Genomic DNA, 27,067 nt, shown 5'->3' on the forward strand with positions numbered 1-27,067 from the left:
AGTAGAGGACCCAGGGGAGGGCTGGCCTGAGTGCGTGCAGGGTCCTGGGTCTGCTTGTGGGTGTTTGTCTTCAGGGGCTGCTGGTGAGGCACCTGGATGGCATCAGCGGCCTTTTCCAGGGGCTCACGGAACAGACATCTGCCTGTTGGCATCACGCAGTGCCCAGCGGCCTCGGCTGAGAAAGGGCTGCTGCCGTGTGTGGGCACTCAGCTGGCGAGTGCTGTGAGGCTCACAGTGCCTGGAGGACACAGAGCCGGGCCAGCTGAGGGCAGGGGCGAGGGCCTGTGCCCCCTGCCCAGCCATGCTGTGGCACATCCGTGCCCTCCTCTGCTGTCGGGCCCAGCCGTGAGAATTGCTGAAGGAGGTCTGCTCTAAGTGTGGGCTTTTCTGCCAACAGTTATTTTCGGCTGTTTGAATTACAGTTGTCCCCTCTGGTAACCTCTGTAGTGTCCTGTAAATACAGGCTGAATCACAGCCCCAGACGGAGAGGGTGGACACGTGGATCGCTCCACTCCTCCTGGTGGGGCCAGCGACCCCTGAGGCTTTAAGTGGCCACTCGGAGGCAAGGGAGCCGTTGAACACGGCCCTTTCTCTCTGATTCAGTCCTGTTACTCTTCCCACACCCTCTGCTCTGCAGCTGAACCAGGAGCCCACCATGAGCTGGTGGGAACCCACCAGCTCCAACGCAGGTCGGAGAGCCGGCTTTTCAGAAGTGTCCAACCCCATTCTGCCCCTGGCAATCCCATCCTGCTCCTCAGACAGACTCCTGAGAGGCCCTGTGTTTCCCTTGGAAAATGAAGTGTCACGTTTCGTTTCATCTGACCTCTTGCCTACTTCATAAAAACTACTAAGTGTGAGAGGGTAGGAGATGGGGACAGCTCTTCCTGGGGTCGATGTCCACGAAGTGGGGGGCTTGAATTGGGCTTAGCCCCCAACACAGTGTGCTGGGGCTGGTGAGACGAGACCCAGGGTCTTTCATGACTGTTAGTCTTGGTGTGTGGTGTCTGGACCACGAGTCAGCACAGTAGCCCCAGCTGGAGGTGAGGTTGGAGGAGGTGAGGGTGGAGGAAGTGAGGGAGGAGGAGGTGAGGTTGGAGGAGGTGAGGGTGGAGGAGGTGAGGGTAGAGGAGATGAGGTTGGAGGTGAGGTTGGAGGAGGTGAGGTTGGAGGAGGTGAGGGCGGAGGAGGTGAGGTTGGAGGAGGTGAGGTTGGAGGAAGTGAGGGCGGAGGAGGTGAGGTTGGAGGAGGTGATGGCGGAGGAGGTGAGGGCAGAGGAGGTGAGGGCAGAGGAGGTGAGGTTGGAGGAGGTGAGGTTGGAGGAGTTGAGGTTGGAGGTGAAGGTGGAGGAGGTGAGGGCAGAGGAGGTGAAGTTGGAGGAGGTGAGGGTGGAGGAGGTGAAGTTGGAGGAGGTGAGGGCGGAGGAGGTGAGGGCAGAGGAGGTAAGGTTGGAGGAGGTGAAGTTGGAGGAGGTGAGGGAAGAAGAGGTGAGGTTGGAGGAGAAGAGGTTGGAGGAGGTGAGGGTGGAGGAGGTGAGGTTGGAGGAGGTGAAGTTGGAGGAGGTGAGGGCGGAGGAGGTGAGGTTGGAGGAGGTGAGGGCAGAGGAGATGAGGGTGGAGGGCAGGGCTGGCATCAGGGCCCCTGGTTCCTGGCTTCTGAAAGTGTGCCTCTTAGGAGAGACGCCAGCTCCGTCTCCTGATGCTTTGTGAAGCGATGTGTCCACAGGACGGCCGCTCACAGCCTGCTCCCGTTGCTGAGCTGGAGCTGTGGCTTAAGCACACTGTAGGAGGGCACGGCGCTGAGACTTCAGTTGAGCTTCTTGTCTGAGGTTAGCACCTCAGGCCCAGAGGCAGGAGGCTCTGGACAAGACCTGCCTGGGGATCCAGGGAGGGGGAGCGGGGCACTCATCAGGGCCCCACCGTGAGCCCTTCTGCAGTGACGCTGAGGCCTATGACCCGCGGAGGGCAGGACACAGTCCTGGCAAGGAAGGACTGTTCTCCCACGAAGGCTGGGGGGCAGGAGGCATGTTGCTGCAGGTTGGGGCGTGCGTGCCCAGCTGAGAAAGATGCCTTCACCTGCCCTGGCCTCGCGTGTGTCTGAGGCTGCAGCCCCGAGACACACCTGAGTGATTTCAGATCCTGGAGTAACTGAGTAAAAATGTTCCCCTCTAGTCAAAAATATGACTGCAGTCCTCCTACCAGGCCCTCCCCGTGGGCAAGGCCAGGAGGCTTGGCAAGAAGTCCTCCCACATGGGCTTGAGGGGGGAACGGCGAGTTCCGATTGGTGCTTTGTGATCAGTCCCCCTTTGTGGCTTCTGCAAAAATGTAAGAAATCGGGTGGTTGGCTCTGTGTTTCCCTTGACTCGGCATGTTCTTTATTAACCATCTGCCCAGGCTGGGTTGTCCTCCTCCCTCTTCTTCCCAAGAGGAGAAGCGAATGGCCTGCAACCTTCAGGCTGTTTGGAGTTGACATGGCCCCCTCGGGTGGAAGGGGGGGTCTGGGGCCTAGGAAGGAGAGAGCATGCCCTCCTGGCAGCCTCTGAAGCTTGGCTTGGGGGACAACATTCAAGGAAGCTGTGCTGGATACTCTGAACTGTGTTCCCCGCCCCTTCCGTCTTAGATCCACGCCCTCTTGGAGCAGCAGAGCGCTGGCCCCCAGCCCCTCCCACGTACCTGGTCTACACTGCAGGCCCTGGAGTCAGCACCAGGAGTGTCCCCAGAGGACCCACCCTCCTCTATCTTCCAGGCTGATCCTCACCACAAACCCAACCTCTCCTCTCCTCCCAAAGCCCCTCCTCCAGGAAACCTCTCAGGATTTCTTGTCCTCTGACCAAAAGACATCACGGTGTGTTGCTGGGGCTCATGGGCAGTTGGGGTCACTGGATTTAGAGATGCTGCCTGCAGCGACATCACAGAAGCAGGCCTAGGGTGGCTCATCATGTGTGTTGACCCAAAGCTCAGCAGCCCCACTTCCAGAAAGAGCCCACACAGAGGCACGCAGAGTGGGGGCCTGTGGGGGTCCCCACATAGAGCAGCTGGGGGGTCACATGGGTATGGAGGCCTATCCCTGCAGTGTGCACTCGATATTGCAGAGTGACAAAGACCTGTCCCACACGGAAGGCGCTCCCACAGTAAATGAAAAGAGCCGGCCATGAACCGTGCACACGCAGCACAGACTGAACTCTGTCCCAGAGTCACACATCGAAGCCCTAACCCCAACGTGAGGGTCTTCAGGAGGCAGTTATGGTTAAATGAGGTCACGGGAGGGGGCCTGTGTCCTTCTAGGAAGAAGAAGAGCCACCAGGGCACCCCCTCCACTGTGAAGAGGCCTCACAAGAACCCAGCACGCAGCCCCAAGTGCAGCTCCAGCCCCAGGACTGAGAATAAACCGCCTGTGGTGCTTTGCACAGCAGCTCCAGCTGGCAAGCTAACACAGCTCCCCATTCCTCACAAAACATGAAGTGTTACTGAGTGTATTTTCTGCATTTGTGTCACGATGGTTGATCGTACGTGTCAGCTTGACTGCCGTGAGCGACGCCCAGAGAGGCTGTGTCTGTGTGCATGTCTCCAGGAGAGATGGACATCTGAACCGGGGACTGGCTGAGGCCGGTCACCACCACCCCACCGGCCAGAGGACCAAATTAGGACAAAGGTGAACCAGGGGGTCCTCTCTTCCAGGGCTGGAGGGTCTGCCTTTCCTGCCCTCAGACACGGCGGATGCCCGGCCTCCATAAACACCACCACGAATTTCCTCTCCTGTCCGTGTCCGCATGTGCTAGCAGCTCCACGTCTCTGGAGAACCCCCCACACAGACACATGGGCACGAAACAGCCTGGAGAACCACACACACACGGAGACATGTTAGGTGCATGAAACAGCCTGGGAAAGTTTGCACGAGACATTTACTAGGGAGAAGCAGACTGTCGGGGCGTTTTCTTTCTATTTTGTATATTTAATTCACTTGATCCAATCTGTTCAGTGTCGGCTCCCACAGGTGACCAGCACTTTCTCTGTACGTTGACTGACTGAACGAACCAGCAGGAGGGCGGGAGTCTTTCTGACACTGTCTTCACTCTTGCCACCTCTGGAGCAGTGTGCAAGCAAGCACCGGGGTCCCATACCTAGTGGCATCTGCATCTAGCCTCAGAGGGAGGTATCCTGGGCCTCGGGAGCCCTGAGGACCAAGGAGGAAGGGATGGGAAGCTCTTAGTCAGCTCGGCCTCCAGGAAAGGGTGTTCCCAGCTGACGTGGCCTCTCCACGCCTCAGGAAAGTCACCATAGTGGCTCCTGGCCCCCTGACCTGCCTGTGTCTGTGGGCCTGAGGCTGGGCCCTGAGCAGCTGGAGTAGGTTAGAGAGGACAGTTTAGACATCCTGGCTCCATGCACCTTTGCTTTCTTCCTCTGGAGCCCTGGGGAGGTCGAGAGTGGCTCAGAAGAAGCAAACCACTCCCTTGGGCTACAGTGACCCAGCTGGGCCTCAGCCTGGCTTCTTCCATGTCCTGAAGCCATAAAGCTTCACTGGTCATTGACCTCAGAGGTCCCACCAGCAATCTGGACCCTGAATCTCGGTGGAGAAACTTGGGTGCTGCCCAGAACTGGCCACTCAGGACCTAGCACTGCTCACAGTGGGCTTCGACGGCATCTCAGCCGACTCTTTGGGGAGCGGATCAAACATTTCACAGAGCTTGGGCATGGCTTCCTCTTGGCATAAAAAAGTGTTTCAGAGTTGACTTTATTTTCACTTTGAGGTGCTTTCAAGATTGATCTGTTTGAGGAAATTTTTAACAGAAAACACGGACGATGGTCTGAGTCTTGTCTTCCTGGTAAACTTGTTCAGCCTCCTGGCATGCGTCACCCTCACACGAGGCTGGGAAACTGGGAGGGAACGCCGTGCTTAACTTTTCAAATTAGAACTCTGTGCATTGTGTGGTTGCATGGCTCATATTCACATCATGCTGGTTCCAGCAACTTCTATCAGTGCCTGGTATTTTGTGTTGGGCCTCTTCTCCAAGGCAGGCAGAAAAGAGCTCCTAAGACCAGACCCTACACACACGGTGTTATTTATGTTTCTGTTTTTTAGAACCAGGGCCATAGCTACTTTTATTTGCTGCTTTACTTAGAAATACACAGGGGCATGACCCTGGGTTAGGCAACGGCTTCCTAAATATAATACCAAGAGCATACCCAACAGAAGGAAAAATAGATAAACTGGAATCCATCAAAATGTAAAACTTCTGTGTATCAGGGGACACTATCAAGAAAATGAAAACCCACAGAATAGAATATTTTCAAGTCATATATCTTATATTTGTATCTAGAACAGAAAGGAAATTCTCACCAATGACAAAAAGGCAACGGATCTGAACAGACATTTCTCCAAAGAAGATATTCAGATGCCAATAAGCACATGAAAAGATGAAGACAATGAGAAACAAATGTGGAGAAACTAGAGCCTTCAGGCCCTGCTGATAGGAATATAAAATAGCATAGCCACCACAGAAAATAGTTCAGCGATTCCTCAAAAAGTTGAAATTATGGTTACCATATGACCCAGCAATGTCACTCCTAGCTATCTACCCAAGAGAAATAAGCATGTATGTCCACACAAGAACATTCACAGCAGCACAGTTCACAAAGGCCAAAAGTGGAGACAAGCCAAGTGCCATCAAGGATGCGTGAATTTTAAAACTGTGGTCCATCTGTACAGTGGAGTATTATTCAGCCGTAGATAAGAAATGAACTTGAGGATATAATGCTCACTGAAAGAAGTCAGACACAGAAGGCCACACACTGTATGACTCCACTTATATGAAGTGTCCAGACTATAGAGATGGATAGTAGATGAGCATTTGCTTGGGGCTGGAGGGAGGAGGGCATTTTGAAGGGTGGTGTCTCTTTCTGGGGTAATGAAAATGCTCTGGAATTAGATAGTGGTGGTGTTTCCACAACACTGTGAATTTACTAAAAACCTCAGGATTGTACATTTTTTAAGTGGTTTAAATGGTGAATTTTATGTTATGTGAATGTTATCTCAAAAAAGCACACAACACTTTTTAAGGCAAATGCTCAGGGAAGGAACATGGGCTGGTGAAATACACAGCTGGGCAGTGCCACTTGGTGCTCCGTGCTGACACCCCCTCCATGGACTGGGGCAGGCATGGGGGCCTGCAAGCTCCTCTGTCTTAGAGATTTCGGGGGGGAGGAGGGTGGTGTGGAAACATCCTCCTGGGGTGGTGATACCCTCTAGCTGCATCCATGCTCACTCGCTCGAGGGGTTCCCAGGGGAGCAGGCAGGCACGGCCTGAGACAGTTCTCATGGGAAGAAGATACACCGACAGTGGTGACTGAGCAGTGCGTTATGGCTTTGGGGTTTTTCCAAGGAAAATTTAAACTCTCTCCTGCTGATTCTTTCCTTGTGTGTCCTTGTGTGTCAGGGCCAGCAACACACACTCCTTACCCTGGACTTGGGGTGGGGACCGTTCTAAAGAATTCTACGTCCAAGTTACCGAAAATAGTACCCAGGGGAAAACTAGAACAGTTGGCCCTCTGTATCCGCGGTCTCACGTTCACGGATTCGGTTGAACTGAGGACTGAAGAGGATGCGGATGCAGAACCCACAGACACGGAGGGCCGACGGCGCTGGGCCATTTAAGGGGCCTGAGCCCTCAGACACCCAGGAATGACTTTCTTTGTTTTGTTTTGTTTTTCATCGAAAGAAAGCTTGTTGTCAAGCGCCCAGCCTTTCTGAAGCTCACATGAGAGGAGTTTACTTTGAAAGAACATGTTTTAAATTGAGAGGGAAGCAGGGCTGGAGGACTGGCGAGCTTGTTAGGTAGGGTTTCTCCCGATCGGTACTCCAGCCTTCCCCCTCACCGCCATATGAGTTGGAGGCGCTCCTTCCCGCCTTCCCAGCTCTTGATGGGCACCTGTGCCCTGGCTGTCTTCAGGTTTCTTTGGCTCTCTGCACACATAGCTGACGGGTGTGTCTTGGCCCACCTGCCTGCAGCTGACGGTCACCTGAGCACCTCAGGGCAGCTTCCAGACCCGTCACCTGCTTGGCAGATGTAGGACCCGAGGTGCTACTCTGCCGCGAGGTGGTTATAAGTGAGTACTGCTAATAATAAGGGACCAAAGATTCTTAGAGTTTACCAAAAAGGGTGGATCCACAGGTGTGATTATAAGGAAGCTTTGTCACTTAGTCAGCTTTTGGGGTCACGGGAGGAGGCTGCTGGCCATCCCATAACCCAACCTATGTGGGAGGCAGAGAGGCTAGGAAGCTGGTTAGTCCCTGGCCCCGCTGTAGGTGGAGGCCACTGCCTGGGACCTGCTGACCACCATCTGCAGTTTGGTCAACCGAGAGCCAGCCTCCTCGGGGTTGACAGAGCCTGTCCTGCTGAAGTTGCAGGGGGGTGGGTGGGGGCAGGGGGCAGGCAGGCCACTGGCATCTCTCGTGAAAGGAGGAGGGGAAAATAAAAAAAGAAAAACCAAGCAACTGGGAGCAGAACACAAGCACACAAGACATCTCTGTGCTGGTTAAAACAGATGCTGTCACCTGAGAAGCACAAGCCCCAGAAGCCGACTCTAGTTCATGGACACAGTTCAGGGCCCCTGCCTGCCCCGGGACATGGAGCTCACAGCCACTGAGAAGGCCACACCCCGGGAGACCTGCGATCAGCCCTGAGCCCTGCCTCCGGGTGCCCTCCTTCCAGGTTCCTGACACTGGTCTGTGGGGGTCTCTGCAGATGGCACAGACAGCGGACCTGCCTCCCTTTGTCCCCCAGATGGCCCAGTGACCCAAGGCTACCAAGGCTTCCCTGCTGGGATGATTAGCAGAGACGCTTAGGCACGTGCCGAGTGTCCATGGCGAGCCCCCCAGAGCCTGTGCACCCCCTGCTAGAACAGCTGTGTCTGCCGACGGGAGGTGCCACACCTTGAAGCAGCACCTTCTTCCCGGAAAGATTTGAAATGCAGGTTTACCTCTAGGAGGGGTCCTAGGACCACAGCTCCAAGAGGGGCCCTGACTGACCTGAGCCCAACCCCAGCCCCACCCAAGATCTTGGTTCTGGAACCAGCTGAACCATTGCAGGGCAGGAAGCGACAGACGGACACAGACTGGCAGGTGCTGGGCTCGCTTTCGGCTCCCAAGCCATGCATTCCTTGATCCTTAGAGCAGTTTGCTGCTGAGAGGTCTTTAGGACTCACTACCCTATGCCTGACTCTGCATTTATTTTGAGTCATTGCTTTAAAATCCTCTTTAAACTTCCTTTGACTCTGGAGCCAGCCCTGATAAAAGCAACCATGATACCAGACCAACGCCTGGCGCACGTTCACTGTGTGGCCCTCGGTGCCCCGGGACCCGTCCCACCACACTTCCTCCCACAAGAGCTCAGCAAGCCCGGGGACTGCACTCCTGGGGGAGATGGGGACCAACAGGACGGCTTCCTTTGAGGAAAACTGGGGGTGGGGCAGGGGAGGCCAAAACGGAGCATCTGGAAGTGGCATCTGAGTCCCTGCAGCCCAGCGAATAGAATGAGCTGGGAGTGGAGAGAGCTGAGTGCATGGGGTTGGGGGGACCCTCTAGGGAGTTCTGGTTGCTGCAGGAACTGAGTTCATCAGGGGCACTGAGGGAAAACAGTCTGAGACAGGTCTTGAGGCTTCAGGACAAAGCGTGTGAGGAAAGAAAACTGCAGGAGTTTCAGGCTCCTTTGCAATATGTGGCACATTTTGTTTTTCAGCTTATGTGGCAGACTTTTAAAATGTTGACGTTTCCAGTGTCTCTAAGAATAGACTCATTCTGACTTGTGTTTGATCCAGCGGTGCAGCTCTTCCGGGAGGTTTGTGTGTCTGCTTAATCATGGGCAGGGGAGCTGCCTGGCCTTAGCTACCCTGGACAAGCTCAGACTGGAGGCGGCGTTTGCACGCAGCCGGGTGATGGCTAATTAAAGTCCCCGTGTGAGCTTCTCAGCCCATGTGGTACGCGTCACTAAAAGGGAGAAGGATGTTCTCGGGCCACTCTCCCTCCCCACCTTTCCCCTCCATCTCATTTCTGTGTCTGGAATCCCTTTCATTTGTAGAATTCCTTTATGCAGAAGCCAGCAGTCTGCTTGCACCACTTTCTGGGCTGTGGGTCTGGGTGCTCCTCAGGTGACCACACAGCAGAGTCACGGGGGCTCTCTTGTGATCCCGACAGCGATCAGACTCATTCCTTCTCTCCACGATGCTTTAAAGTTGGCTAACTCTGATGGGAGGAAAGGAGACCTCCTCAGCTCGTGTCTTGAGAAACTGAGTCTGCAGCACAGGATGGAGGGCAGTGGGCCCAGCTTACTGGACGGCAGGCAGGGCGCCTGGAGAGGCCCTCTCCTCCCCACAGGCCTGGCCTAACTGGCAGGAAAAGCTGAGGACACCCCGCTGAGCGCCGGGGCAGGGTTTTCTGCCAGGCAGGCAGAACGTGCCTTGGTTTCTACATCTGACTGGAGCTTCCCCACTTAAGCAGTTACAAGAATGGAGGGGAGTGTGTGGGTGGAAGTGTGGCCTGTAGGCGTGAGGTGTCTGGGTGCTGAGGTCCTGCACGGCCTGGCCAAGGCCACAGCCACTTGCCTCCCACACTTTATTTGAGGGCTTTTTATTGTCTCATTGATCTGTGTCTGTTTTGTGCCACTGCCATATGGTTTTGCGGAGAAGGCAATGGCACCCCACTCCAGTACTCTTGCCTGGAAATCCCATGGACGGAGGAGCCTGGTAGGCTACAGTCCATGGGGTCGCTAAGAGTCGGACACGACTGAGCGACTTCACTTTCACTTTTCCCTTTCATGCACTGGAGAAAGAAATGGCAACCCACTCCAGTATTCTTGCCTGGAGAATCCTAGGGACGGCAGAGCCTGGTGAGCTGCCGTCTATGGGGTCACACAGAGTCAGACACGACTGAAGCGACTTAGCATAGCATAGCATAGCATGTGGTTTTGATTAGTATAGCTTTATAATAACCTGGACTCAGGGAGCACGTTACCTTCAGCTGTGTTTTCTCAAGATTGTTTTGGCTATTCGGGTTTTCTGTGTTTCCATACATATTTTTAAATTACTTGTTCTAGTTCTGCAGAAAGTCTCATGGGTATTGACAGGGATTGCATTAAATCTGTAGATTGCCTTGAGCAGTATGGTTATTTTAACAGTATTATGATGACTCTTCAAATCAACAGCGTATGTTTTCTTCTATCTGTTTCATCATCAACTTCTTTTGTTAGTGTCTTCTAGTTTTCCAAGCACAGGGCTTTTACCTCTTTGGATTTATTCCTATGTAATTTATTCTATTTTGATATGACTATAAATGAGACTGTTTGCTTAACTTCTCTTTCTGATAGTTCATTCTTAATATATAGAAATGAAACAGATTTCTGAATATTAATTTTGTATCCTGCAACCTTACTGAATTAATTGATGAGCTCTAGTAGGTTTCTGGTGGCATCTTTAGGATATTCTGTGTATAGGATCATGTTATCCTTAAATAGTGACAGTTTTATTTCTTCTTTTCCAATTTGGATTCTTCTTTTTGCTTTTTTCTGTCTAATTGCTCTGGTTAGGACATCTAGTACTATGTTGAATATAACTGGTGACAGTTGGCAATCTGGTTTTCTTCCTCATCTTAGGGAAACTGCTTTGAGCTTTTCACTGTTGAGTATAATGTTAGGTGTGGGCTTATCCTATATGACTTTTCTTCAGTTCAGTTCAGTTGCTCAGTAGTGTCTGACTTGTTGCGACCCCATGGACTGCAGCATGCCAGACCTCCCTGACCATCACCAACTCCCAGAGTTTACCCAAACTCATGTCCATTGAGTCGGTGATGCCACCCAATCATCTCATCCTCTGTTGTCCCCTTCTCCTCCTGCCTTCAATCTTCCCCAGCATCAGGGTCTTTTCAAATGAGTCAGCTCTTCGCATCAGCTGGCCAAAGTATTGGAGTTTCAGCTTCAACATCAGTCCTTCCAATGAACACCCAGGGCTTACCTCCTTTAGGATGGACTGGTTGGATCTCCTTGCAGTCCAAGGGACTCTCAAGAGTCTTCTCCAACACCACAGTTCAAAAGCATCAATTCTTCGGCACTCAGCTTTCTTTATATGTCCAACTCTCACATCCATACAAGACTACTGGAATAAACCATAGCCTTAACTAGATGGACCTTTGTTGGCAAAGTAATGTCTCTGCTTTTTAATATACTGTCTAGGTTGGTCATAACTTTTCTTCCAAGGAGTAAGCGTCTTTTTATTTCATGGCTGCAGTCACCATCTGCAGTGATTTTGGAGCCCAAGAAAATAAAGTCTGCCACTGTTTCCACTGTTTCTCCATTTATTTGCCATGAAGTGACAGAACTGGATGCCATGATCTTTGTTTTCTGAATGTTGAGCTTTAAGCCAACTTCTTCACTCTCCTCTTTCACTTTCATCAAAAGACTCTTTAGTTCTTCTTCACTTTCTGCCATAAGGGTGGTGTCAACCGCATATCTGAGGTTATTGATATTTCTCCCAATAATCTTGATTCCAACTTGCGCTTCTTCCATCCCAGCGTTTCTCATGATGTACTCTGCATATAAGTTAAATAAGCAGGGTGACAATATACAGCCTTGACATACTCCTTTTCCTATTTGGAACCAGTCTGTTGTTCCATGTCCAGTTCTAACTGTTGCTTCCTGACCTGCATACAGGTTTCTCAAGAGGCAGGTCAGGTGGTCTGGTATTCCCATCTCTTTCAGAATTTTCCACAGTATATTGTGATCCACACACTCAAAGTCTTTGGCATAGTCAATAAAGCAGAAATAGATGTTTTTCTGGAACTCTCTTGCTTTTTCAATGATCCAGCGGATGTTGGCAATTTGATCTCTGGTTCCTCTGCCTTTTCTAAAACCAGCCTGAACATCTGGAAGTCATGTGTAGTTGAAGCCTGGCTTGGAGAATCTTGAGCATTACTTTACTAGCGTGTGAGATGAGTGCAATTGTGTGGTAGCTTGAGCATTCTTTGGCATTGCCTTTCTTTGGGACTGGAACGAAAACTGACCTTTTCCAGTCCTGTGGCCACTGCTGAGTTTTCCAGATGTACTGGCATATTGAGTGCAGCACTTTCACAGCATCATCTTTTAGGATTTGAAATAGCTCAACTGAAATTCCATCACCTCCATTAGCTTTGTTCATAGTGATACTGTCTAAGGCCCACTTGACTTCACATTCCAGGATGTCTGGCTCTAGGTGAGTGATCACACCATCGTAATTATCTGGGTTGTGAAGATCTTTTTTGTGCAGTTCTTCTGTGTGTTCTTGCCACCTCTTCTTAATATCTTCTGCTTCTGTTAGGTCCATACCATTTCTGTTCTTTATCGAGCCCATCTTTGCATGAAATGTTCCCTTGGTATCTCTAATTTTCTTGAAGAGATCTCTAGTCTTCCCCATTCTGTTGTTTTCCTCTATGTCTTTCCACTGATCACTGAGGAAGGCTTTCTTATCTCTCCTTGCTATTCTTTGAAACTCTGCATTCAAATGTATATATCTTTCCTTTTCTCCTTTGCTTTTGGCTTCTCTTCTTTTCTCAGCTATTTGTAAGGCCTCCTCAGACAGCCATTTTGATTTTTTGCATTTCTTTTTCTTGGGGATGGTCTTGATCCCTGTCTTCTGTACAATGTCACGAACCTCCTCAGGCACTTGTCTATCAGATCTAGTCCTTTAAATCTATTTCTCACTTCCACTGTATAATCATTAGGGATTTGATTTAGGTCATACATGAATGGTCTAGTGGCATTCTATACTTTCTTCAATTCAAGTCTGAATTTGGCAATAAGGAGTTCATGATCTGAGCCATAGTCAGATCCCGGTCTTGTTTTTGCTGACTGTATAGAGCTTCTCCACCTGTGGCTGCAAAGAATATAATAAATCTGATTTTGGTATTGACTATCTGGTGATGTCCATGTGTAGAGTCTTCTCTTGTGTTGTTGGAAGAGGGTGTTTGCTATGACCAGTGCATTCTCTTGGCAGAACTCTATTAGCCTTTGCCTGCTTCTTCCTGTACTCCAAGGCCAAATATGCCTGTTACTCCAGGTGTTTCTTGACTTCCTACTTTTGCATTCCAGTCCCCTATAATGAAAAGGACATCTATTTTGGGTGTTAATTCTAGAAGGTCTTGTAAGTCTTCATAGAACCGTTCAACTTCAGCTTCTTCAGCATTTCTGGTCGGGGCATAGACTTGGATTACCGTGATATTGAATGGTTGGCTTGGAAACGAACAGAGATCATTCTGTCATTTTTGAGACTGCATCCAAGTACTGCATTTCTGACTCTTTTGTTGACTATGATGGCTATTCCATTTCTTCTAAGGGATTCTTGCCCACAGTAGTAGATATAATGGTCATCTGAGTTAAATTCACCCATTCCAGTCTATTTTAGTTCGCTGATTCCTAAAATGTCAACATTCACTCTTGCCATCTCCCCTTTGGCCACTTCCAATTTGCCTTGATTCATGGACCTAACATTCCAGGTTCCTATGCAATATTGCTCTTTACAGCATCAGACCTTACTTTCATCACCAGTCATATCCACAGACTTGTCTAACTCAATGAAACTATGAGCCATGCCATGTAGGGCCACCCAAGATGGACGGGCCATGATGGAGAGTTCTGACAAAATGTGGTCCACTGGAGAAGGGAATGGCAAACCACTTCAGTATTCCTGCCTTGAGAACCCCATGAACAGTGTGAAAAGGCAAAAAGATAGGACACCCCAGGTCGGTAGGTGCACTATATGCTATTGGAAATCAGTAGAGAAACACCTCCAGAAAGAATGAAGACATGGAGCCAAAGCAAAAACAACACCCAGTTGTGGATGCGACTGGTGATGGAGGCAAGGTCCCACCTTTCCTATGTTTAGGTATGTTCCCTCTATACCCTCTATGGAGAGTTTTTATCATAAATAGATGTTGAATTCTGTCAAAACCTTTTTCTGCATCTATTGAGATGATCCTATGATTTATATCCTTCAAATTTGTGAAAATGGTATATCACACTGATTGATCTATGAGTGTTGAACCATACCTGCTTCCCTGGGATGAATTCTGTGTAATCGTGGTGTATGATCCTTTTAATATATTGTTGGATTCACTTTGCTAACATTTTGTTGAGAATCTTTGTGTCTATACTCATCAGAGATGTTGGCCTATAATTTTCTTTTTTGATAGCTTTTTCTTGATGAGTCTTGCTAAAAGTTTATCAATTTTATTTATCTTTTCAAAGGACCAGCTCCTAGTTTCATCTGTTCTATTTTTTAAGTCTCTATTTCATTTATTTCTGCTGATCTTTATGATTTATTTCCTTCTACTAACTTTGAGTTTTGTTTGTTCTTTTCCTAGTTCCCTTGCATGAAAGGTTAGGTTGCCTGAGATGTTTCTTGTTTCCTTAGGTAGACTTCTTTACTGTAAACTTCTCTCTTATGTTTGCTGTGTCCTGTAGATTTTGGATCAATGTGTTTTTATTTTCATTTGTCTCCAAATATTTTTTTATTTCATCTTACTAAAGATCCGTTGGTTCTTTAGTAGTATATTGTTTAGCCTCCACATGTTTTTGTCTTTTGCAGGTTTTTTTTTTTTTCTTGTAGTTGGTTTTGTAGTCTCATAGCATGGTGGTTGGAAAAGATGCTTGACATGATTTCAATGTTTTAAAATTTACCAAGACTTATTTTATGGCCCAGCATGTGATCTATCCATGTACACTTGAAAAGAGTGCACATTCTGATGCTTTTGGGTGGAATTATATAAGTCCATGTAATCTAATGTATCATCTAAGACCAGTTTCCTTATTGATTTTCTGTCTGATCTGTTTATGTTGTTGTTTAGTTTCTCAGCTGTGTCTGACTCTTTGCAACCCCATAGACTGCAGCCTGCCAGGCTCCTCTGTCCACGGGATTTCCCAGGCAGGAATACTGGAGTGGGCTGCCATTTCCTTCTCCAAGAGGTCTTCCCAACCCAGGGATTGAACCCACTTTTCCTGCATTGGCAGGCGGATTCTTTACCACTGAGCCACCAGAGAAGCCCTTGTTGATGTTAGTTGGATGTTAAAGATCCTCACTATTGCTGTGCTACTGTCAGTTTCTCCCTTTATGTCTGTTAATATTTGCTTTCTGTATTTAGGTGCTACTGCATTGAGTATGTATATATCTACAACTATTATATCTTTTTACTTGGGTGATACCTTGATCATTATTTAATGTCATTCTTTGTTACTTGTTACAGTCTACCTTAACGTCTATTTTGTCTAGTATTCTTATCTTGGCTTTAAAATAACCATTTCTGTTTGCATGGAATAAATTTTGTCTATCCCCTTTCAATCTGTGTGTGTCTTTAGATATCAAGTGAGTCTTCTGCAGCATATACATGGCTCTTGTTTTTGTAGGCATTCAGCCATTCTGTATCTTTTGATTGGAGGATATAGTCCATTTACATTGAAAGTAATTATTGATAGGTACATACTTACTGTCATTTTAGTTAATTTTGAGTTGTTTTGTAGCTCTTTTTTGATCCTTCTTTTGTTCCCTTGTCCTTTGATAGCATCTTTAGTGTTATGTTTGGAAAACTTTCTCTTTGTTTGTATTATAATAGGTTTTTGGCTTGTGGTTACCATGAGGGATGATAAGTTGTTGATCTCGCTATTCCAAACACATTTAAACAGCCCTGCATTTTTACTCCCCTCCCCCCACAATTACTGTTTTGACATCACATTTTACATATTTTTTGTTTTTTTATCCCTTAACTACCTATTGCAGATACAGATGATCGTACTACTTTTTACTTTTGTCTTTTAACTTTCCTACTACCATTGTATGTGGTAGGTTTACTATCTTTCCTATATATTTGGTTTTACTGGTGAGCTTTTTTCCTTTCACAGTTTTCATGTTTCTAGTTGTGGTATTTTCTTCTTTGCTTATAGAAGTCATTTTAACATTTCTTGTAAGGCTGGTTTCGTGCTGCTGAACTCTTTTACTTTTTGCCTAGCTGTAAAACTTTTGATCTCCATCAGATCTGAATGAGAACCTAGCCAAGTAGAATATTCTTGGTTGTAGGTTTTTCCCTCTCATCACTTTAAATATATGGTGTCACTCCCTTCTGGCTTGCAGAGTTTCTGCTGAGAAGTCCCTTGTGTGTTGCTTTTGCTTTTGCCTTTAATATTAATGCTGCCATTAGTATTCTCTGCCGTTAATATTCCCTTTATCTTAATTTCTGCCATTTTAATTACAAATTATCTTGGTGTGGTCCTCTTTGGATTGACCCTGCGTGGGCTTTCTACTTCCTGGACCTGGATGTCTGCTTCCTTTCCCAGGTTAGGGAATTTTTCAACTAGTATATCTTAAATGTATTTTCAGCCCCTTTTTCTCTTTCTGGGACCCCTTTGATGCAAATTTTAGTACAGTTGATATTATCCCAGAGACCTCTTTAACTGTTCTCATTTCATTTTTTTCTGCTTAGCTTCCACTACTCTGCCTTCCAGCTTGCTGATCCAAAGCTGCATCATTTAATCTGCTGTTGATTCCTTCTAGTGTATTTTCATTTTAGTTATTGTATGTCTCTGATTGTTCTTTACATTTTCTTGCTCTTTGTTTAAAACTTCTAACTTTTCAATCTGCTCATCCATTCTTCTCCCAAGTTCTTTGATTACCTTTATGATCATTACCATGAGCTATTTACCAGGTAAACTGCTTATCTCTATTTCTCTTGGTTCTTCTGAGTTTGTTTTTTTTTTCTCATTTGGAATCTGTTCCTCTATTGCCTCACTTTGCCTAATTTGCTGTTTTTATTTCTGTGTATCTCATATGTTGGTTACATTTCCTGATGTTAGTGAAGCAGCCATTTTTAGGAGATGTCATACGTTCCCCGCAGCACACACCTCTCTGGTCACCAGAGCTATACACTGCGTGAGGGCTTGTGGGTCCTTCCGTTGAGGCGGGATGACTCTATGGGCAGTCTGGTAGGTCAGCTGGCCCCGTCTCTTGGTTTGCCAGGCTCTGCTTTGTGTGGAGACTGCTGGCCTCCGGGTGGCAGAGCCAGGCCACAAGGCAGCTGGCTGCTCGCAGGTCTAGTGCTCACTGTTGGGCAGAGCCTGATTCCGAGCTGGATGGTTGCAGAACCAGATTTCCTGGATCTAGTGTTGGCCTGTTGGTGGGTAGGTTCTCCAGTATTCCAAAGCTGATACTGGCCTGCTGGTGAGTGGGACTTTCTCCTTGGGCAGCTGGCTGAGGATTCTAAGGTATCTCAGAGCTGCTGTTGGCTTTAAAGTGAGTGATTCTGGGGACTGGGAGTCCAGGGGCTAGTTCTGGCTCACTGGTGGGTGAAGCCAGGTCCTGAGGCCTCTCACTGAAAGGCCATTGGGGTTTCATAGCAGGTTTCATCGCACTGGTGGGGGGCGTGGGTGGTGACGGCTTGATCCTGAGATATCCTGAGACTGTTGCCAGCTTGCTGATGGCCTGAGACCTGATAAGGCAAGCTGCAGTGATCCTATGGCCAGTGTCTACCCACTGGCAGATGAAGCTGGGTCCTGGAGTCTCTGGTTGCAGTGTTCCTGGGGCTGGTGTCTGTCTGCTGGTGGCCAGGGCCCAGGGGCCTCTGAGGCTCATTGGTGAGCAGAGAGCTGAGTCCTGGAGTCTCTAGCTACAGTGTTCCTAGGGGAACACTGCATGTAGCTCCAGTGTGTGGTGCCAGGGCCTTCTGGTGGAGAAGGTGTTTGCAGGAGTGGCTGTGGACTCAGGGGGTCTTTAGGCAACCTGCATGCTGGTGGGTGGGGCTGTATCCCTGCCCAGCTCCCACTGCTGGTGCCTACAGACTGTTGGGCAGGGGAGGGGCTAACAAGCTAGAGGGAGAAGTCAAAGCTGGCACTTTCTAGCGCTAGAGTCCACATGGCAGAGTGAGTTCCCCTAAATGGCTGCCATCAGCATCTGTGTCCCTAGGGTGATCTGCAGTCACCTCTTACCTACCCAGGAGACTCTCTGAGATCAACAGGTGGGTCTGCCCCAGCCTCCTTTCATATTACTGTTTCTGGGTTCTGGAGCATGTAAAATGACATTGTGTCTTAATTAAGCTTGATTATATTGTCATCTTGGGCCTCTTTGACTTCTTACTTAGAGCTCATTGAGCATGGGCATTTACATTTGCACATTTCATCAAATTTGGGAGTTTTTAGCCATTATTTCTTCAAATAGTTCCTCCACCCTTTTCTCTTCTCCTTCTGAGACTCTCACAAGTTACATGTCAGTTTGCTTAATGGTGTCTAGGTGATTGCTTAGGCTCTGTTCACTTTTCTTTAACCTTTTGTTGTTTTTCCTCAGAAAGGATAATGTCTACTGTCCTGTCTTCAAATTCACTAATTCCTTCTTCTGCCTGCTCAAATCTGCCTTGGAATCCCCCATTCACTGTTTTCCATTATTGTAATTTCATCTCCAGAATTTGTATTTAGTTTCCTTTTAGGTTTTCTGTCTCTCTATTGATATTTCCATCTTGTTCACACATGGTTTTCTTGACTTGCCCCATATCTTTTTGTTTGTTTTTTTATCATGTCTTGGGCCATTATTTTAAAGTCTTTGTCTAGTAAATCTGCCATCAGGTTGTTTCAGGGACAGTTTCTATTATGGTTTTCCTTTGAGTGGGGGCACACTCCTGTTTCTTTGAAGGCTTTGTGATTTTCTGTTGTTGAACAATGGGGATTCATAACGTGGTAGCTCTGGAAATTAGATTGTACCCCTTCCCCAGGATTTGCTGTAGTTGTTTTTTTTTTTTTTTTTTTGGTTGTTGTAGACTGTCTTTGTGCTGAGTATCAGCATTGAAGTGTGAACTTAAGGTCTTCTAAGGTTCTTTCTGGGCCTTTCCTTGAGCATGCACGGTCACTTTCTAACTTGCCCTATATATGCAGCTGTTTTTAATGTCCTGGACTTTAAGCTTTGACTCCCAAAACGGGAAAAGGTGAAAAATGAAGGGAGAGAAAGGGTGCCAGTCCTCTCAGTCTCTGGGATGTTCCTTCAGGTGGAAGGGGAAGGGCTTTCAACAACACAGGGAGGTGCAGCAATAGCCACCCACCCATCTGCACCTTTGTGATGAAAAGGAGCAATCCATAGAGCAGATACCTGATGTTTGGAGGACAGGTCCCACAAACTGCTCCAGGATCAGTGCACAGCTGCCTGCCAGGGTGCTGGGGGTGGACTAGGTAGCTGCTACTGTGCTAAGAGTTGAAATTACCCAGAATTGACTGCCATTAGCATCCAGCTCTTCCCTTGGAAGTTGAGCCTTCAACAAGACTCTCAAGTTCCAAATTAGTTACATCAGACAGACTCTGCCCCTGCAGTTGTTGTCCAGGTTGGGGGCCATTCCTGGTGTCCCTGCTCCACTATCACTGCAGAATCCAGTCAGGCACATTTAAACCTTGCATCTATTGTTAATTGTCTTAACCTTTCAACCATTCTGTTGGTTGCCTGTAGAGCTGAATTTAGGGAGGTGATTGTGCTTGAACTTGGCATCCAACATTTGCCTGGTGAATATTGTGGGCCAGTTTGGCTGATGGCAGGATTGCTGTGGGCTCATCAAAACCACTAGTGAAGTTATTGCAGTAGCCTGCATGTCATCCAGGAAGCCGAGACTCTCCCAAAAGCTGACGTGTGACAAAATGAATTGATGAGTCAGCTCCAAGGCATGTGTGGGAGCTTTGTGTTTTAGTTAGTTCTTTACACCATTTGATTTGCTCACAGTCTCAGACTTCCTGGGGTCACACTACACGTCAGAGAGGCGGTGGGAGGCAAGCTACAGAAAGTCGGGACTTAACTTGAAGGCTGCTTCAGGCTCTGAGTGTTCGGTGCAGCCTGACTTGTGCTTCCCCGCTGCCCCCGATCTGTGCTCTCACTGTCCCCTCTGTGCCCTTCCAGAAGAGGCTGAGCACTGCAGCTTCGGGGCAGGTTCGCTGTCCAGGCGGCGGCGCCCACTGGCCCTGAGGGAGGACGGCCCGCGCAGACGCACACACCTGCACATCGGCCTGCCGCACGACTTCCGCCCCGTGTCCTCCATCATCGACGTGGACATCGTCCCTGAGACACACCGCCGCGTGAGGCTGTACCGGCACGGCTGCCAGAAGCCGCTGGGCTTCTACATTCGCGACGGCACGAGCGTGCGTGTGGCCCCACAGGGGCTGGAGAAGGTGCCCGGCGTCTTCATCTCCCGCATGGTGCCTGGCGGCCTCGCCGAGAGCACCGGGCTGCTGGCCGTGGATGACGAGGTCCTGGAGGTGAACGGGATCGAGGTGGCCGGGAAGACACTGGACCAGGTCACGGACATGATGATCGCCAACAGCCACAACCTCATCGTGACGGTCAAGCCTGCCAACCAGAGGAACAACGTGGTGCGGGGCAGCCGCGCCTCAGGCAGCTCCGGCCGCTCCTCGGACAGCACGGCCAGCCGCCACAGCCTGCCCGCGGCCCACGTCCTGCAGAACTTGCCCCCGGACGAGATGGAGAGCGACGAGGAGGCCGACGTGGTCCTCGAGGGCGTGCTGGAGCCCCGGCTGGCACCCAGGCCGCCTCCAAGCAGCCTCGCGCGTGTCAACGGCGCAGGCCTGGCGCCCGGCCTGCACAGCCCCGGGCGGGAGGGCAGCGTCCAGAGGCTTCTCAGCTCCCTCCGCTCAGACCCCCGCCACAGCCTGGCCCTGCCCCCGGGAGGAGTGGAGGAGCATGGGCCGGCGGTCACCCTGTAGGGCCAGGCACCAGACAGCTCAGTTTACCAAGGAGAAATACTTCTAAAATTTTATTCCAATTTTAAAATAAGAAAAAATTGTATACTTCACTCCTCCCATTTGTTTTTACTTATCCCTCCCTTTTCATCCATAACCCTATTCTTTCAACTCATGAATAGAAATAAACTATTTTTATAGAGTTTCTCTGTAGAACATAAAATACACACACATGCACAGTCTATACTAGCCCAGGTGCAGGGTCCAGCACCTTTGAGAAGTGGTATAAATGACCTAAGTGCAGAAAATATTTCATTTTTAAATTTTAAAAACATACTTTTTAAAATGAAGCCTTTAAATTACTTTTGTATTGGGTTGGCCAAAGAGCTAATTCGGGTTTTTCTGTAAGATACTATGGGAAAGCCCAAAGACACTTTTTGGCCAACCCAGTAAGTAGTCCTCATGTGTTCACTGTGCTTCCTGCCAACTTGCACTGATCCTGCTGATGGGCCAGAAGGCTGTGAAGGCAGAATGTGGCAAGAAGGCAGAGACTGGAATTTACAGAGCAAGGCACCCAAACCTGTACTAAGCATGACTGCGGAGGATGAATTTCAGCATTTCACAGTTTGTAGTCCTGTCTCAAATAGCCAAGTGGGTATTGAACTCCCACACCTTGCTTGGAAGAGAGAAAACATGTGAAGTGGTCATGGTAGTCGCAGTGGGGGACTCGCCCTGTGGGCAACTTTGTAAGGCCTTTGAAGGTGAATTTAACTTTGGAAGAAAGTGGAAGATGCAGCTCACCATCTGTGATCAAAAGCCATTACCTACTCTGAGATAAACACCAGTCTGTTCCTGGGACTGTGACTCTGAGGGTGATCATGACATATTTCCATGAGGAATGGTGGCCAAGCCAGCCACACATCACTTGGGCCTCTGAGAGGTCTCAGCCATTCAGATGTATGCATTCTGCATCTTTGCTTTTAAATAACAAGTCACATGAAATGTAAAGATTTTTAACACAGAGTAAATTCATTATCACTTCCCTTTGATATTCTACCAATATTTACATATTTAGTAATCTTAAAGGTTTATTCATGTTTCATCCAAATTTTATATGAAGTGTATTTTTTGCTTGAACCCAGTGTTGAGGAGAAAATGTTACACTTATCCTTTGAAAACTAAACTTTCACCCAAAAAAGTTTTCATGTAAATACAGGTAAATGTATTTTTGTAGGTTGCCCTTCGGGAAACTATGCAGCTGCTTCTCCTGTGGTCTAGCACCCCCTGCTGGTCAGTGGCAGAACTGACTTTATGGATGTAAGTTTGATAACATGTCAAACAGTGTATCACGATGTTTTTATTTCTCCTGAATTCATTAAGTGAAAAGAAAATTATTTTTCTTTTTGAAACTATTTATTGGACATAAATAGCTTTTACTGAGTAGCTGTGGTCTCCTGCACCTTTGTTCTTGTTATTTGTATGCCAGGATCACTGTCTGTTTTGGTCCTAAAATACAGGGAAGACCAAAGATGCTCCCCCTCTGAGGTCTAGGACCCCCAAGTTTATGGGCTCCAATGAACTGTATGAGCATTTTGGGGCCCCAGGAATAGGAAGTATTTCTTTTAATATGACAAGTGTCATAGAACCAAAACTCTAAGGCAAAGTTTCTATCACTAAGCTATTGCTGGTCACTGAATATCTTCTCAAAAACCGAGGTGTGTTCCCAAGAAGGAAAGTTATATTTCTTACCATATCTTAAGTTGTTAAACAAATGTGAATAATTTTTAAAGGAAAAAAAGGCTTATGCTGAGATTTGTGTGCTATTGTTCATAATTTTAGGAGTTACAAATTGTCTTGAGCAGCTGCTTGAGTGTATTTTTCTACCCAAGTCTATATTTCTGCAATTTTCTTCTCAAAAAAAAAAAAGACAAAAAAAACTATGTTATATACACATTAAAGTTTTCTTGTTTTTTATATATCAAAGAATAAAAACTCTCTTTGCTTTTAATATTTTCCAGCTGGTACTAAATATCAGAGAGAATGCATGTTAATGATCAGCAGAGATAAACTTACCCTCAGGATGAAACACTGCTAATGTTTACCAAGTGCCTCTTGAGTGCCAGGTTTGTTCCCTCAATGCTCACATATTCTTCACAGGCAAGCAGCAGTAGCCCCATTTTACAGAGGGAAAAATGGGCTCAGACTGAAGTAGGCAGTAGTGCATTTCAAATGACAAATTGCACTCATATTTGACATGAGGTGGTCGTGTCTTAGGTCCAGAACCTTCTTTGGAAGTCAATATGAAAAAGCTTTTCTGAAAAACTAACTATGCAGCTTTTTGAAAATACACCCTGGTTTGCAAAATTTCCAATAACACTTATACATTTAGTAATGTCAACGATAAATACATCAAGATCCACTCATACAGTAAATTACAAATGTCAAGGTGACAGCAGCAAGCACCAACAATTCCTGGAAGAAATAGCACATATGCTTTACCAGCATGAGGCATTGCACTACACCCTCCCTGACGCTGGGCTACAGACAGCCCTTTCCGTTGGGAGGGAACACCAGCAGCGCTTCTAGAGTGACCCCACACCTGTGAGGGGCAGATGCGGAGGCGGGTACTGAGGCTGGATCCATGCTCTGAGCTGACTCAGGGGTGGAGTCAGAGATGCAGGGGCACATACCTGGCTGACCAGCTGGGGAGTGCAGGTCACATGACTTTGTAGTGATGTATGTTGCCAGACCCAGAGCCTATGACACCTCAGGAGAACCAGCCTTGCAGCCGACAAGGAGACCCTGTCCACCAGTCAGTGGTTATGTAGTATCTGTTTTACACAGAGTAGCCAAAGACTGGCAGTGGCATCTTGTGGTAAGTCACCAAGATATCTGGAAAATGCTGGTACTAAGATCCTAATTTGGTTTCCCCGGTGGCTCAGAGGGTAAAGCGTCTGCCTGCAATGCGGGAGACCGGGGTTCGATCCCTGGGTCGGGAAGATTCCCCTGGAGAAGGAAATGGCAACTCACTCCAGTATTCTTGCCTGGAAAATCCCATGGATGGAGGAGCCTGGTAGGCTACAGTCCATGGGGTCACAAAGAATCGGACACAACTGAGCGACTTCACTTCACTTCAAGATCCTAATTTAATATCAAGTAACCTTCAAAAAGTATTTCCTGACGGGCAGAAATACTATTCAGTGATTGATTTTTTCTTCCAACACCACACCTACTCCTTTCTGCCTCTGACATCAACTTGCTACATATTTCTTATCCCAAAGACCTCCCAAGTCAACACACAAGTTCCTTTTCCATGTCTCCTCACTTATCTTATTTTCTTCAGGATCTTCATAAAAAGATAACTTTCAAGGATTGAGAACTTTGCTTTACCAGACAGTTTCCTAAGGAATGGTCCCCTCTCCAGGAAACAAGCACCATTTTCCACGTTCCCTTTCCCAGGGAGCTTTGTAAGGAAATATTTATTGAGTTGAACCCTCTTGACCCCAAGCTAGTGTGCCAGGGGAAGAGCTCTCTCCACACAAGTGTTGCTTCTAGTGGATCCAGCGATTGCATCGAGCACGCCCACGTGTGTTTCATGGCAAACCAAGGGTCTGCATTATTGCTCCAGAACCAAATCACAGTCTTCATACAGGCCCACTCACGTTAACTGAATATAAACTGAAGCAACTACCAGGGAAGCACTGCAAATTCCACACAGAATGGAATATTACATTACTGTACACACACACACACAAAATGGAATATTACTATACCCACACACAATGGAATATTACTACACACACATAATGTAATATTACTGTACATACACACAATGGAATATTACTACACACACACACAATGGAATATTACTACACACACACACAATGGAATATTACCACACACACGCAATGGGATATTACTACACACACACAATGGGATATTACTACACACACACAATGGAATATTACTACACACACAATGGGATATTACTACACACACACAATGGGATATTACTACACACACACACACAATGGGATAATACTATACACACACACACAATGGGATATTACTACACACACACAATGGAATATTACTACACACACACAATGGGATATTACTACACACACACACAATGGGATATTACTACACACACACACACAATGGGATAATACTATACACACACACAATGGAATATTACTACACACACACACACACAATGGGATAATACTATACACACACACAAAATGGAATATTACTACACACACACAATGGAATATTACTGTGCATACACACACACTCAATGGGATATTACTACACACACACAATGGGATATTACTACACACACACACAATGGGATATTACTACACACACACACAATGGGATGATACTATACACACACACAATGGGATGATACTATACACACACACAATGGGATATTACTACACACACACAATGGAGTATTACTGTACACACACACACACACAATGGGATAATACTATACACACACACAAAATGGAATATTACTACACACACACAATGGAATATTACTGTGCATACACACACACTCAATGGGATATTACTACACACACACAATGGGATATTACTACACACACACTCAATGGAATATTACTACACACACACACAATGAGATATTACTACACACACACACACAATGGAATATTACTACACACACGCAATGGAATATTACTGTACACACACACACACAATGGGATATTACTACACACACACACACAATGGGATAATACTATACACACACACAATGGAATATTACTACACACACACACAATGGAACATTACTACACATATACACACAATGGGATATTACTACATACACACAATGGGATATTACTACACACACACAATGGGATATTACTACACACACACACTCAATGGGATATTACTACACACACACAATGGAACATTACTACACACATACACACAATGGGATAATACTATACACACACACACAATGGAATATTACTATACACACACACACTCAATGGGATATTACTACACATACACACACAATGGGATAATACTATACACACACACAATGGAATATTACTACACACACACGATGGAACATTACTACACACACACACACACAATGGGATATTACTACACACACACACAATGGAATATTACTACACACACACATACACAATGGACTATTACTACACACACACAATGGAATATTACTCAGTCATAAGAAAAAAGGAGTCACTGCCATTTGCAGCAACGCGGGAGGACCTAGAAGATACACTTAGTGAGATAAATCAGATGGAGAAAGACAAACACTGTATGATATTTATTTCTGGAATTAAAACTAATGACTATATATATCAAAACCAAAACAGACTTACAGATAGAAAAAACAAACTAGTGGTTACCACTGGGGAGAGGGAAATGGGGAGGAGCATGTTAGCAGGATGGGACTAAGTTATAGAAACTACTGTGTATAAAATTCATAACCAGCAAGGATATATTGTACAACACAGGGAATTATAATCATTACTTTTAATAATTTTTAATGGGGTGTAATCTATAAAAATATGTATTCACTATGTTGTACACTTAAAACAAATGTAATATTGTAAATCTACACTTCAAAAAAAGCAGCAAGAGAGAAACAATTTATATATAAGAGAAGCCCCATAATACCATCAGCAGTATTTTTAGCAGATACTTTGCAGGCCAGTAAGGAGTAGTACAATATATTCAAAGTGCTGAAAGAAAACATTTCCAACCAATAACACTCTCTTGGCAAAGTTATCATTCAGAACTGAAAGAGAGATAAAGAGTTTTCCAGACAAGCAAAAAGTAATGGAGTTCATCACAAGTAAACCAGCCTTACAAGAAATGTGAAAAGAACGATTTTAAGCTCTAATTAGTAAAAAGAAAATATATGAAAGTCTAATTCTCACTGAAAAAGGTAAAGGTAGTCGATTGTTGTTGTAGTTCAGTCACCAAGTCATGTCCAGCTCTTCAGGACCCCATGGACTGCAGCACACCAGGCTTCCCTGTCCCTCACCATCTCCCAGAGTTTGTGCAAGTTTATGCATAACTCAAAATTATGAGCCGTGCCATGTAAGGCTACCCAAGATGGATGGGTCATAGTGAAGAGTTCTGACAAAACATGATCCACTGGAGAAGGGAATGGCAAACCACTCCAGTGTACCAGCTGTGAGAACCCCATGAACTGCATAAAAAGGCAAAACGTGGATTTACCACTTATAAAGCTAATATGAAGGTTAAGAAACTAAAGTAGTAAAAAAAAAAAAAAGAAACTAAAGTAGTAAAAATAACTCTTAACTACAACATATACAT

At 46.8% G+C, this 27,067-nt stretch overlaps 1 protein-coding gene across 1 annotated transcript in view; it reads left to right on the forward strand.

Moving 5' to 3' along the window:
* The window catches only part of PARD6G (par-6 family cell polarity regulator gamma), a 73,193-nt gene extending 50,466 nt beyond the window's left edge, over nucleotides 1-22,727 (forward strand). Inside the window, exon 3 of the mRNA XM_081563081.1 lies at nucleotides 19,923-22,727. Coding sequence (XP_081419207.1) covers nucleotides 19,923-20,743 — 821 coding nt within the window. The 3' untranslated portion in view covers nucleotides 20,744-22,727. The remainder of the gene's footprint in view (nucleotides 1-19,922) is intronic.
* The last annotated feature ends 4,340 nt before the right edge of the window (nucleotides 22,728-27,067 follow it).

The sequence above is a fragment of the Giraffa tippelskirchi genome, chromosome 14 (genome assembly GCF_054371585.1).
Source record: "Giraffa tippelskirchi isolate mGirTip1 chromosome 14, T2T-mGirTip1v1.2.pri, whole genome shotgun sequence".
Classification (NCBI taxonomy): domain Eukaryota; kingdom Metazoa; phylum Chordata; class Mammalia; order Artiodactyla; family Giraffidae; genus Giraffa; species Giraffa tippelskirchi.